General features: G+C 38.1%; 1 protein-coding gene across 7 annotated transcripts in view; it reads right to left on the minus strand.

The window, feature by feature from the left end:
• Window positions 1-5,617: 5,617 nt before the first annotated feature.
• Atxn3 (ataxin 3) overlaps window positions 5,618-14,265 on the minus strand; it is a 38,043-nt gene continuing 29,395 nt past the window's right edge. For 4 of the 7 annotated variants that reach the window (XM_013517194.1, XM_013517196.1, XM_005390322.1 and 1 more), the window contains 2 exons: window positions 10,860-10,960; window positions 5,618-5,940 (listed from right to left, as the gene is read on the minus strand). In XM_013517194.1, coding sequence (XP_013372648.1) covers window positions 5,846-5,940; window positions 10,860-10,960 — 196 coding nt within the window. In that variant the 3' untranslated portion in view covers window positions 5,618-5,845. Of the gene's footprint in view, window positions 5,941-10,859; window positions 10,961-11,197; window positions 11,302-14,265 lie in introns of those variants that run through there. The other 3 variants (XR_261931.1, XR_001235139.1, XM_013517193.1) reach the window with 2 other exon arrangements.

Here is a 14,265-nt window from a genome sequence, read left to right on the forward strand (position 1 = left end):
GGATAGGGAGAACTCAACGCTGGGAGAACAATCCTGGGAGAGAACTGTGCAAACCAATAATGGTAGCCCATGCAACAGTCCTCAGAGCAGAGGATGGCCAATGAAGTCTAGGGGCAGGGACAGCAAAAGGGCAAAAGGGACAAGGAATGTTACCAACTGCCTGGAAGTGGGAAGCCTGCAATTTTTTTTTCATGTGTGAACATCAGAGTGTATTTATACAGACCCTGACAGCAGATGGGCTATGTGTTTATCTTATGGGACCACGGTATATGTCAGTGGTGGTGAATCTAAGGCAACGCACGGCACAGTAGGCTGTTTGTACCACTGAAAGCTTTAAAAAGTTCGCCATCAGTGGTATACATTGTACGTTACGTGGCTGGTAAGTACTATATTTGAATTCTGATGTTCAGAATTGGATAAAATGAGGAAAACACCATTTTTAAAAAGCCAGAGCTGGGCACTGTGGTACACACTGAAATCCCAGCACTCTGGGAGGCTGGGGCACGAGGAACACAAATTCAAACCCTGCCTAGCCAAACATACTGACTTTGTTAAGACGCTGCTCTGAAAACTTAAAAAAAATTTTTTTTAAAGGTTTGGGGGTTCAGCTCAGTGTAGTTGCCCTGGGTTTATTCCTTAGTACTGCAAAACAAAACAAAAAGCACAAAATGTTACTGGTGGTCTCAGCCTGCTGAGGGAGGCCGGCCTGGGTTGTTACCTAGTGAGACCATTCAAAAAAACAAACAGTTGCCAATGTGCTTTTGGCCCACAAGGTTAAAAAAAAACAGAGCCAACATTTATAAATCAAGATTTGAAAAAGAATGTGGAATGAATCCTTGGCTTCTGCTCATCACAGAGCCTTTGGCAGGGTACCAGCGAGCTCCCAGCCTCCTAAGTCTATCCCTGAGCTGGGTGCAAGCACTCCATGACAGGGCTGCTCCAACCTGCCACTTGTGGGTCTGGTTCAGTAGGGCTGAGCGTGGCCTAAATCTGCTTTTAGAAGTAGCTCTTGGATCCTACAATGTGGCTGCCCCCCCGCATCCTTGGAATACCGGCTATAAATTAACACACACCAACACAACAAGAAATAAAAAAGCAAACATTCTCTTTATTTAATAGCCTTTGATATTTAAAATACAACTCACTGAATATCCACATCAATAACAGAATCCTCAGCTTTCAACAGTGCTTTGGAAGCCCAGCTTTTGGAGGACGAGATGGGAAGGCCTGTGTGTGGATAACGGCGAAGGACTCTACAGGAGAGGGCACACACTGAAAGGCTGCAGGGTTGGGTCCTGAGCAAACAGCACTGCCACAGTGCACTTAGATTATGGCCAAAGGAAAGGCCTTTTCTTTAACATGTTTTTGTATGTCAATTTCAAAAATTTTATACAGAACAACAGTAATTTTAAAAAGTTATTCCTAGTAGTCCAGTGTTGTAGAAATTAGACAATTACAGTCCAAATTTATGTTTTTCTTTTAAAAAAGAAAAAAAAAAAGCATTAAAAAAATTCCAGGAAACATTCATCTTTGAACTATGTAAGAGACAACAGAACATTTCCTAAACAAATCAGGGATCTCCATACATTTTGCTACTGCTTTCCACCGCTTTGTCTATGTATTCAGTCTAAAAAGAGTATTGATACACTATTATTAAATACTTCAATTGACATACACTTAGAAATTATGTTAGTATTAATTCTTAAAATGCCAGACTGTTTGGAAAAAATAAAAATAGCAAAAGAATTCTTCAAATTAATCAAAATTCAAGAACCACCCATGTCATTTTCCTTTCACTCATGAAACTGAACACATACAAGACTTTAAAAAATACAAAGCCAGTTCATTTCTTTAGCAAAAGATGCTAGTTATAAAGGTACTAGGAATGAGGGCTTTTATTTTGAAAAACTCATTTACATTGTTGAAATAATCAGTTGTTCCAATCTGGTTTTTCTTAATTAAGTTCACTATATCGTATCTCCATACTTGCTAGGTCTCAGATACAATTCATTCTGCAAACACTCGCCTAGGGCCTCTCCAAATGCAGATAAAGCTGTGTTTCTGGTTTTGGTGTTCTAGTGGTGCTACGCAAGAACTCCACCAGAGCTACACTCTCACCTGCGAAGCTTTTAATAGGCGGTCTCAATGTTATTGAATCTTCCTAATAATTTAAAACATCCAGATTTTTCAATTTATGATTTTTAAATTTCTGTATGTTGATTATGCAATGAAATGAATCTTTGGATCTGCAGTCTAGTGGGCCAGTCATAAGAATTTAGTAACTCTTGGCACTAGTATGATTTTAAAAACAGTATAAAACATAAAGATACTCAAAATGTGATTTCAGCTCTGACTAGAATAAAATTCATTTTATTCAACTTGATAGTAAATGAAACAATATAATAGACTACTGGGAGTTTTCCCTATAACAACACTCAACTAGTTTTGAGCTTTTTCTTCATTAACTTTGGCATTATGAAGAAAGCCTTAATTAAGAAAAATCATGTTTTAAAACAAAAGCACCTTCTTAAACAAAATATTCTGTGAATTATAAAGTATGTGGCCAAGATCTTAGAATTTAATATAATTTACCTGCAGCAACCACTTCAATTTACATTACTGAAATATTTGTATGATAATTACTATAAAAAAGTACATTGTTTCAGATCAGAAGTTAACTGAATTTTTAAAATGTAAATAACTACTTATTAAATCCATGATACCTGAAAATATGAAAGTGGTATTTCCAAAGTTTGCTTAAACTTTACTTGTAACACTAGTATCACCACTGTACATATTTTATCCTGGTAATACAAATTATACATTAGAAAAATGATACCATTAGTTTAAATATTAAACATTAAAGTGTTCCCAATTGGTAAAACAAAATGGAAATCTTTATAAAGTTTTTAGCAGGACAATTACTGGGAATTTATTTCTTCCTGACTTTCTTGTAGGTGGTTTACAGTACATAGTAGTTCCTGATGTATGAATTATAGCTTTGTATAACTTAAAATGTTTTATAGTAAGGTTATAAGTGTTGGCATCTTTTCATACTGGCTAATCAAGAAAGAAATGGAGCAATCCCAGCACTAGGAAGGCTGAGGAAGTAGGATGACTGCTAATTCAAGGCCAGCCCAGGCTACACAGTGAGTTCAAGGCCAGGCTGGACTACACAAGTGACCATCTCAAAAAAAAAAAAAAAGAAAAGAAAACAAAGAAAAGAAAAAGAAGAGAAAGAAATGGAATGTAAATGTTCAGATAAATTTAAGCCAACCCAAACAAAAAGGCAGGTCAATGGTAATTCTGGATCTGTCTGCCAAATATAACAACTTCACAACAAACTCAAACACAATCAAACATATCCAGTGTGTGCTCAGCTCTGCTTTAAAAAGTCCCTAACGTATGAAGGTCAACATTCCATATTTTCTTAAGTGCTTTAGACAAAGTATGTAATATATGAACTTTATAAACTCTAAAGTTAAAACTTTAAATGCATACTGGTTTTCTTAGCTATATCTTAGGTAGTTCATCAATTCAAGTGTATGAAAAGTTTAATTAGTCAATGGGAAAAGGTAAAGACCAAATATTCATGAAAATATGACCAACAAACCAGAGATAATTGCATAAATATTCAGTCTTAAAATAGTCAGCTTTGTAAATCTTACGGGAGTATTCCTATACTCTCAATAGATATGCCTTGCAGTTCTAAAGTTTTATAATTTTTCTGAAACATTTTCAATTGTTAAGAGAAAACTATAGATTTTAAAATAAAACTAATTTTGTATAAGAGACATTTTAGAAAACTAACTGGTGCAAAAAATAATGACTTCAACACTCTGTTGCAGGGCCAGGCATGGCAGCCCATGCCTGTAATCCCAGCACTCAGGAGGCTAAGGCAGGAGGATCACCATCAGTTCAAGGCCAACTTGGGGTACATAGTGAGTTCAATGCCAGCCTGAACTAAATAGCAAGACCCTGTGTTAAAGAAATTGTTCTACCCAAGAAAAAGATATCTCATAATAATAAATAAAAATACTTTAATCTTTTTTCAGTTAACAATAAATCTTAGATCAAAACTTTCCCTGATAAAATGTGTATAACTACAAAGCAATAGGGTAATATACCATACTTCACTTTTCTTAAATTGTTGCTTGAAACTTCTTCTTGAATTTTAGCTTATGAACAAGTCAACATTCAAAAGGGCTTCAAAAGGGGATGAGGAATAGGTAACAGAATCTAAATTACCCATTTCAGAGACAGAAGGTTAATTTTCACCAAAATCATACTGCTAGTATATTGACCAAGCAAAAAACCCAGTTAAAGAATGTTCATCAAAACTAAGGACTTTATTTTAGGACAGGGTCCTGCTATGCAGTTCAGGCCAGCCTAGACTCACTATGTAGCCCAGACCACCCTGGAATTCATGGCAATCCTCTCACCTCAGCCTCTGAAGTGCTGGAAATACAGGTGTGCACCATGCCTCGCTAGGACTTTCTTATTTACACACCCAATAATTACTGTGACTTGTATAAATCTTAAGCTATTTAAACATGATAGAACTGTCAAGTAACAGTATACACTTAAATATACTTTTATTAGTACATTATTTCCATGTTCCAAATCACCATTCCTGGTAAGCTATACCTACCAGAAACCGTGAAGTCTACAATCCATGACTCCATTATAAATAGAACACAAAGCTCCAGTCACAAAAGAAAAAAAAATAAAATGAAACTGCTCTAGGGGCTGGGGATTTAGCTCAGCGGCAAAGCGCCTGCCTGGCAAGCGCAAGGTCGTGAGTTCAGTTCCCAGTACCGGAGGAAAACCAAAAAAACCAAAAAAAACCAAACAAACAAAAAAAAAACACAAAATGAAACTGCTCTAAAGTTGAAGGCCAAATTGCATTTATCATACATTCACGGTGGGTATATATGTTAAGTCTTCTAGCAGAAGGAAATCTGCTTGCATACTATGCTTCTACTTTTCTCAGCTCAGAAGGAAGTAATAAGGCGCAGGAAAACAGGGTTACAACAAAACTGTAGAGTTGTAACATAATTGAAAAGACATTCATAAAGCATCTGGGAAAACAAATGCTTATATATTTTTTAAAAAATTCTCATTTATTTGCAAATATTTGTGCAGAGCTGATTTCAGAGTTTAGGAATGGACTGAAGTCATAAAATAATAATCCCATTGTACAGGGCTTAAAAAAAGCAAAACCTCATAAAATGTTATCTTTCAAAAGAATTGTAGAAAATAGTGAAACCCACGTAGGAGAGAAACTGTGACCACAGAAAACAACACCAGAAAACATCACTGTGCATGACACACAGCTGGGGGGCGAGAAAGGCTTATCCTTCCAGAACCATTATTATTATTATCAAGACAGACAAGAGATACTTTCCTGAAAGGTTAATTTGGTTAGTGAGAAATAAAAGCAATTATTAGATGTTCAAAGTGAGCCAAATTACCTATAACAGAAGAAAAATATCAAACCGTATGGAACAAGTTCTATGGCAGGAGCTAATTAGGTGGTCTGCAAAAAAGAGCCAAGAAAAATGCCCTAATTTTAGACACAATAGATATTGCACACTCAAAAAAAGAAAAAGCAACGTTTAGAAGACTATTTAAATTTCTTTAATTGCTGAATGTCTCTTTGGCTAGTTTTTGGGAGGATCATTATTTAGTCCTACAGCTGACACATTTTCTACTTTCTTATTTTGTTTGCAAGCCACCTAAACATTTCCTCTGATGAACAACGTTCTCTTTGATACATTACCAAAATGGACCCTATGCTGTACAATGCTGGAAAGTATAAATGTGTAAATCATTTTAAAAGAGATTATTTTTTCCCTTCTGTTTTCAAATTATTTGTAACAGTTTGTAAAGACATAGTCACAGCTGCCTGAAGCATGTCTTCTTCACTCATAGAATCACCTGTTGGGAAATAAAACATACACATTTCTTAGAAATTTCTAGAAAACTCTCAGTGGTAAACACGCACGAAACATACTTCTATTTGAACACTAGTTTTCATTTTTGATTTTTTAGAAAATTCACATAAACTAAAATTTGCCCTTCCATAATTTTATAATTTTGATCGATGCAGTGTTATATAATCAATACCACCAAGACATTGTGGGGAAAAAAGCCCACAAACCATTGATAATGTTTTTTGTTGTATAGTTTTTCCCTTTCCTGCAAGTTCTATAAGTGGAATCTTACAGTAATAAAGTATGTAGCCTTTTGAATATGAATTCTTTCACTTAGCAAAATACATGTGACATTATGTTTATTAACAATTTACACCATTTAGGAAAAGTTTTTATTTTGAAATAATTCTCAACTCACAGGAAGTTGCAAAGACAGTGTTCCTTTCAGCCCTATTTCACCCAAACTTACATGTATTTCACCCAATAGTTGTATTTTATATAACTAAAGCTCAGGACCAAATCCACACATTAACACTGGCTCACAATGCTGTGTGTGAACCTGTGTGATATTTTAGCAGTTTGTGGATTCATGTAACCCTCACCACAATCGAAGTACAGGGCCGGAGGGTTTTGGGGAGTGTAGCACAGAGGTAGGGCGCCTAGCTAGTATGCATGAAAGCTGAGGTGTAGCCCCCAGCAATGCAAAAAACAAACAAAAAGACGTTCAACTTGCAGTACCACAAAGACCTTCCTCCTCCTCTTGCATTACAGGCACACAACTCTTCTCCACTCACTTTCTCTAACTGCTGGCAGCTACTTGTTTTCTCCATCACTCTACATTTGGTACTTTCAGTTTAAGATCTTTCCCAACTTGAGCATGAGGGCCCTGCAATACATCTAAGTTGCTGCATGTATCAACAACTTGGGCTTTCTTGAAACCTGAGAGTACTATTCCACAGTATGGACGTACTGTAGTTTGTTTAACCATTTACCTACAGTAGGACATCTCAGTTGTCCCCAGTTTTTGATTATGATAAAGTTGCTATGAACATTTTCACTTCTCTGGGATAAAAACCCAGAAATATAAATGCTGAGTCATATGATATATATTTAATTTTTAAAGAAACAGCCAAAATGTTTTTCCCAAAATGCCTCCGCTAGTTCCAATGAAACGTAGATTCGGCACAGTGGTGCGTGCCTGTGGTCCCAGCAACTCGGCAGGCTGAGCTAGGAAAAGCAGCCGAGTAACATAACAAGGGCTCATCTCAAAGAAAAAAAGAAATGTAGGAGGTTTACCTCCCTTATTTACAACAGAACTGCCTTCAGTAAGTCCTATATATACACTGAAAACCAAATCAATGTTGTCATTCTTGCTTCAATCATTAAACCTAACTTGCAAAATTTAAGAAGAGAAAGTCTATTGTGTTTACCCACATTTTATTCTATTGTTCTTTCTTCTGGATATATCAAAAATTAATTCTTTTATTATTTCTTTTCTGTTTAGAGAATTTCCTTTAGCTACCCTTTTAGGGTAAGCCTGCTGGAGATAAATTCTCTTAGATTTCCCTTCCTCATGGATATTTCCCTAGATACATAATTTTACATTTAGACTTTTTTTTTTCAGCTCTTGAAAAATATTGTTCACTTCTGTCTCTCATGACTTCTCATGAGAAATTGGCTATCATTCAAATTGCTGTAGGGAAGGTTATTTGTTGCTGATTTTAAGATTCATGAGCCTGGGTGTGGATTTCTTCAGTTTTTTCCTATTTGAAATTCACTCAGCTTCTTCATGTTTCTATCTTTTGTCCAATTTTCAATGACTATTTCTTCAAAAACGTTTTCAGTGCATCTTCTTTCTCGGCTAGGAGGTTCCCATGACACAAACATGAGAACTTCTGTTACAGTGACACAGGTTCTAAGGCTGTGTACACGTCTTCCAATCTATTTTCTTTCTGTTGCTTATAATGGGCAATTTCTACCGTTCTTCCTTCAAGTTCACTGACTTTTACGTCTTATCCTTTCCATTCTGCTACTGAGTCTATTCACTGTTTCTTCTTATTTGCTGAGTTTTAAACTACAATTACTGCTATTTCTCAGCTCTAAAGCTTCCACCATGTGGTTCTTCATATATTCTATTTCTTTGTTAAGACTATTCTTTCATTTGTGTCAAATATGTTCACTACTTACTGAAGCATATTCATGATGGCTACTTTGAAAATCCTTATCACACAATTCCAACATCAGTGCCATCTAGGTGTTGGTATCTACTGATTGTCTTTTCTCGTCCAAGTTGAGATTTTCCTGGTTCCTCATATGACAAGAATTTTGTATCGAATCCTGGGCACTTGGGAGATTATGAGACTTGGGATCTTAAGTCTTCTGTTTTAGCAAGCCTCCTCGGTCACAGCACTGGTGGGGAAGGGGGATACTGCCCTGCTACTGCCAGACTGCCGTGGGAGCCCAGGGTCCCTCGGGCTCTGATGGTAATCCTTACTGCTGCACACACGTGGGGCTTCTGGCTCCCCACTACTCCACTGATGTCGTCCTCACTGTGGGGGAAAGAGTCCTTTGTTACTGTTTCCCACGCAGCACCCGAAGACACTGCTGGGTGGTTTTGCTGCTCTTGGGTATCGCTGCCAGTCCTGATTCTCCACCAGGCCACTTCTCTTGACACCACTGATGTTGGGAGCCAGATGGAGGCCCACTTATCACACCAGGTGGAAGTTCAGGATCCCTGTGACCACTGATGTCACGCAAAAGGGAGACAGGACCTCTGGGAGGGAATGAAGATCTCAGCTCCCCATCCTGCTTTCTCTGACACCACGCTGCCAGGGCAAAGGGAGAGACGCACCTTTTTGCTGCCATGCTGGGATATAAATTTATGCTCCCATTACCCTCTGCTGGTGGAAGTGTAGTGGGGGCAGTTTATTCTATGGTTCCTGACTGGATTAGAGTGTTCATTATTTTAGATGAGGCTGGGCACATTCAAGGTGGTACGGCCATAGACACTGTTCACTGTTATCAAGTCTCTGTCTTGTGAGGCAATCCCTTTTCCCTATACACAACAAGCCTTTTCCCCCCCTTTTCTGTGGTGGGTATGCTTTCCTCTTGGTCTGCATCTGTGGATTTTTCAGAGCCAAGAACAAGAAATATAAGGGAAAAAAGAAAATCCAGCCTCCTCACTGCCACTTCACTCCTCTGGTCCTGAGGTCCCTAGCCAATCTATCTTCTCTTTACCTTTGAGGTTCTTATGCTTATTTTCAAATGAGGCTTTTGGCGACACTTTGAGGAGCAACAGGAAAAAGTACCAGTTTATTCCTTTTAGTAGTCAATTGTTCTGATATAGTACCATAGTTTGCATATCTAGTCAACAAATGAAAGACAACATGTAGGCAGGTTCCAGTTTCAGACAATTATGAATAAAACTGCTATAAGCACTTATGTGTAAGTTTTTGTGTGACCCTAAGTTTTCAGTTTCTCTAGGTTATATGCCTGAAGTGGGACTCCTGCCATGGTTAAGTGTATATTATACATATGTTTATAAAAAAGAAAGGCCAAACTGTTTCCCAAAGTTGCTGTACCACTTTACATTCCCATTATAGTGTCTGAGAGTGCCGCATGCTCTGATCTTTGCCATTAATTGGTAGTGTCTATTTTTTTAAGGACCCATTCTTACAGAAGTGCAGTAATAGCCCACTGTGGTTTTAAAGTACACTTTCTTAATGACTAGTGATGCTGAGCATCTTTTCATCTTTGTTATTCCTTGTGACACTAACTGATTGTGTCAACTTGAGTAAGAAATGCCCAACTAACTGGATCAGCATAGTTCTAAGTGTGGCTGAGGGCATTTACAGAAGACAGAAGTCCCACTCTAGGGCGGCTTGTCTCCTGAGGGGTATGTGGGAACCAAAGAAGGAAGGCTCACTTCTGTGTCTTTAGAGGAGCTCCAGTCTTTGCCTTCACCTTGGATGCAGTCACCTCGTTTCTGGCATGAACTCTTCGGCCTACACCACAGGGCCTTCAGCCTTCTGATAAGGACTCTCACAACACACTACACTAAGCTCCAGGCCTTGGACTAAATCCTTCAGATCTCCAGTGCACAGACCAATCTTCTGCACTGTCTTAGCCTTTCCATTTTGCTACTGAGTCTATTCACTAAGTTTTAAATCAATTACTTGTTTACTGATTCTGTGAGTGGACACTGTAAGTTAATCTTTTAAAGCCTTACATATCTGTATACCTTGCATTAAATGTTTCTCAAGTCAGCACTGACTGATAGATACTCCTCTTGAGACAGGGTCTCACTATGTAGTCCAGGACAGCCTTGAACTTGCTGCATACCCTAAGCCGGCCTGAAACAGGATTCTTCTGTCTCAGCCTCCTAGGTACTTGGACTAGAAGTGTGCACCAGCATGCACAGCTCATCCCTCTCTTATCTGGTGAACTCTCTTTTCAAATCTTCCATCCACTTACTATACAGTTTTGAGAGCTCTCAGACTCCTTGTAAGTCTTATGTCAGATACAATTTCTTTTTCATTAGAATTCTACTGCCAGTACTTGGCCAAAGTTTAAGACCTATTAAATCAAGGCTTGCTGAGCAATTCTACACTTCTTGTTATTTTGATTATAGTCAAGTAGTTGTAGTTTTCCAGGTGGTAACATGTATTTATTTTCTATCTACTAATATTATCTCAAGAACTTTTAGGGAATATATTATTATGAAGTTGAAAACACTATATTTACCATTTTATGACTAAATATTCATTCAGTGCTTCTGTCTGCCTGCTCCTTATCCAAGGAAATTTAATAGTTTATAAACTCATTAAAAAGTTTTATTATTATTAAAGAGGGAAGAAAAATGCAAAATATCACAGAGCCTCTGTGTCCATGCAAGAAACATGACAAATGATTACAGAGCCATACCTAGATCATTCCCAAGTGCCCCTGAACTTGTGGTTGGCCTTTCATGCGGTTGTGATGCTTGTCCTGGTGGATCTGCTTGCCGCTGCTGTTGCTGCTGCTGCCTGAAACATTCAAAAGTAAATGTCATTAGGAAAACAAAACTTAAGGATAAACAGACCACAGGAAAATCTATTCTCATAGAAAAATAAACTGTATCACAAACCAAAATAATCACTGGCACAAAAACCATAAAAGGTAGTAAATATAATTAGCCTGATAATTAAAAGTATAAAAATATAAAAAAAAATTTTTTTTGAGACAGGGTCTCGCTTTGTAGTCCAGGCTGGCCTTGAACTCACAGCAATCCTCCTGCTTCAGCCTCCAAAGTGCTGGTATTACAGGCATGCGCCACCAAGCCGTTTTATAAAATATTCATAGCACAGAAGCGCTCATCCTAGGAAACCTAGATGTAAAAATGTAAATGTATCAGATAAATTAAGTAGTTACTTTCATCACAAAATAACTTACTGTACAGTAAGATTCACTGGTAATTATTCTTATGGAAATAAGTGCTGGTTTACACATCCTTAGAAGCAACTGAAAAGTACCTCTGAAAAGATAAAACATCTTAAATTACCATGAAAGTTTATATGCTATTTCCATGGCTTGCTCCTTGTTACTGAGATCTGAGTTTCCGTATCTCCCGAGATGCCCCTCCTGGCCACTCCATCTAAGGCAGGCCCTCGGCATTCTATCTCATTGCTTCACTATAATTCTCAGCATAAACTTACCACCACCTGATACTCTTCTGTTAGCTTTCCATCTAGGGTATAAGCTAAAAGAAGCACAAACCTTACATTGTTTATCTGTTTCTTCAGTACCTAATACTGTGCCTGTCACATAGCAGATATTCACCAGATAGTTGATGAATACATGAAAACAACACATCACCAAGTGTTCAACAGAATTTATTAAATTCTTCTATATTTAAAAAAAATGTCAAAGAAACTACATTTTAGAACATTTAAATATAGTCATTATGTAAAAATGTAGGAATGGAGCTAGGGGCATGTGCCTGTAGTCCCAGTTACCTGCAGGAGAACTGGTTAAGCACAGGAATTAGAGACCAGCCTGGGCAACATAGCAAGATCCCCTTTCAACAAACAAACAATCCTGCAGGAGTATATCCTTGTATTTAGAAAATGTACACTGAGAGCTGGGTGTAATAGTGCACAACTCTAACTCAATTATTTAAGAGACTAAGGCAGGTTGGAGGCAACTCTGGGCCACTTAGTGAGACCCTGTCTTAAAATTTAAAAAGGGGTTAGGGAGGCAGCTTAGCATTAGAGCATTTGCCAAACACGTGAGAGGCCCTGAGTTCAATCACCAGTACTAGGGGTAAAATGCAAAGTAAAGCAAAGTGGGTTGGAGAGGAGCAAGAAGAAAAGAAGAGGAAAGATGCACATAAACTGAAGTACTGAGACACAGTAAGAAATAATTCAAGTTATTCCCAAATGATTCGGAAATGTCTCCAACTAATGGAGAATGCTGGTGAAGGGTAGCAAAGGATATAGGGAGCTCTGGGTACTACTTCTGCTTTTATGTAAGTTGAAACATGTATCATTTCATATACTATATAAATACAAAAAACTAAAAGACCTTATAAACAACTGATGATCTCAGAAGTCAGAGCCTTAGCAAATGTATATAAGGATTTAAAAGCAACCCAAACTTTTCAACTATCAGCAACACTATTAATAGTATAGCACTTTTTTTCCCTAGAGTCCCTCTTGAGTTTTAAAAGTGAGCAAGCAACAAAAAAGTTCACCAGTGGAAATGACAATCTCCCCTGCTGGCACGAGCCAGAATGTTGCCGTGGCACAGGTGTAAGACACAAAGTGTCAACAGTCAGTGGGTGCACACACGGACAGTACAGTATGCTCCCTGACTCTGGAACATGGTAGGAGGAAGGACGAGGAACCGTGAGTTATGGGGAACTGCTGGCATTCTGTGCAAAAACACATGCCAGAACGTAAGACAGAGGTGAGATAGTAACTTCAGAGGGATTACATTCAGTCTACTTTTTACCTATTCTTTACTTGTTATTTGGTAGAAAATAACCATATATGTTTATGGGGTTGTTCTACTTTTAATTTATGAAAATTGAAAAGCAAATCTTTAAAAAAATTTTTTTTTGTTTGAGACAGGGTCTCCCCATATGTAGTACAGGGTAGCCTTGATTTACTATATAGCTCAAGCTGGCCTTGAACTTGTGGAAATCCTTCTACCTCAGCTTCCCAAGTGCTGAGATTATACGCATGCTTTACCATGCCTGGTGAAAAGTAAATCAACCGCCACCCTTGAGGCAGTTTTAATACCTTCCAGCCTTGGTGACATGAACAAAGTCCATCCCCACAGTTTATTCTAACATACTTTTTAGTATTACAGAGGCTGCAAAGCTAAAGTTTGCATGTCCTAGGTTCCTTTACAGACAGGACTCTGGTTATAAAGAAATCACTCACATGAGAGCTAAGTGGCAGAAGGCAAGGCATCTTCCTGCAAAACCATGGAGACGCGGTCCTTGAATCCTGCTTCATGGCTTTGGTAGTAAGGGGCAGACTTTATGCTCCAAGGTCTAGACAACTGTGGCACCATCCCAGGATCACAACTACAGCAGTGTGTTCTTAAGCCTGACACAGCCAGTGATGGTGAACCTTTTAGAGACAAGTGCCCAAACTGCAACCCCAAACCCACTTATTTATCACAAATGCCAACACCGCAATTAAACCTGAATACTAAGGTTTTGGTTTAGAAAACATGGCTCATATATTAACATCTTTTGTCTTAAAAGAAAAGCAACACATGGAGCACAGGTTGGCCACCACTGTACCAATTCCCCGGCACCCCAGCTATGCAACAGCTGCCCAGCTCTTCCTCCACACTGGTCTGTGGTACTCTGGAGTGCCGGTGGGGAGCACCACCTCCTGCTTTTCCTAAGATTATAAAGCTCGTAATTTCTATATTAAATATTCTTCTGTATTTAATAGTTTCTGTTCCTTAACTTGAACCCTGTCTGATAAACTAAGCTATATCATGGAACTGATGGCTCAAGTATTAGGCAATCAAAAACTCACAGCAGTATATGCCTATGAAAACAGTATTTGTATCCTTCCTCATTGGGAAACACTGTGGGTTTTTTTTTGTTTTTTTTTTGGTACTGGGAATTGAACTCAGGACACTGCACCTGCCAGGCAGGCCTGTGCCACTGAGCTGTATCCCCAGCCCTGTGTTTTTCATAACAGAAAGAAACTGCATCATTTCAAGACACCCCTTAAAATACATTACTAATTTCAGCTAACAAATCTTTTGAATACTTTACAAAATAATTTTTTGGTTTTTTTGAGACACAGTAGTCTATGTAGCCCAG

This window comes from Chinchilla lanigera, unplaced genomic scaffold, assembly GCF_000276665.1.
Source record: "Chinchilla lanigera isolate Chin_1 unplaced genomic scaffold, ChiLan1.0 scaffold00037, whole genome shotgun sequence".
Classification (NCBI taxonomy): Eukaryota; Metazoa; Chordata; class Mammalia; order Rodentia; family Chinchillidae; genus Chinchilla; species Chinchilla lanigera.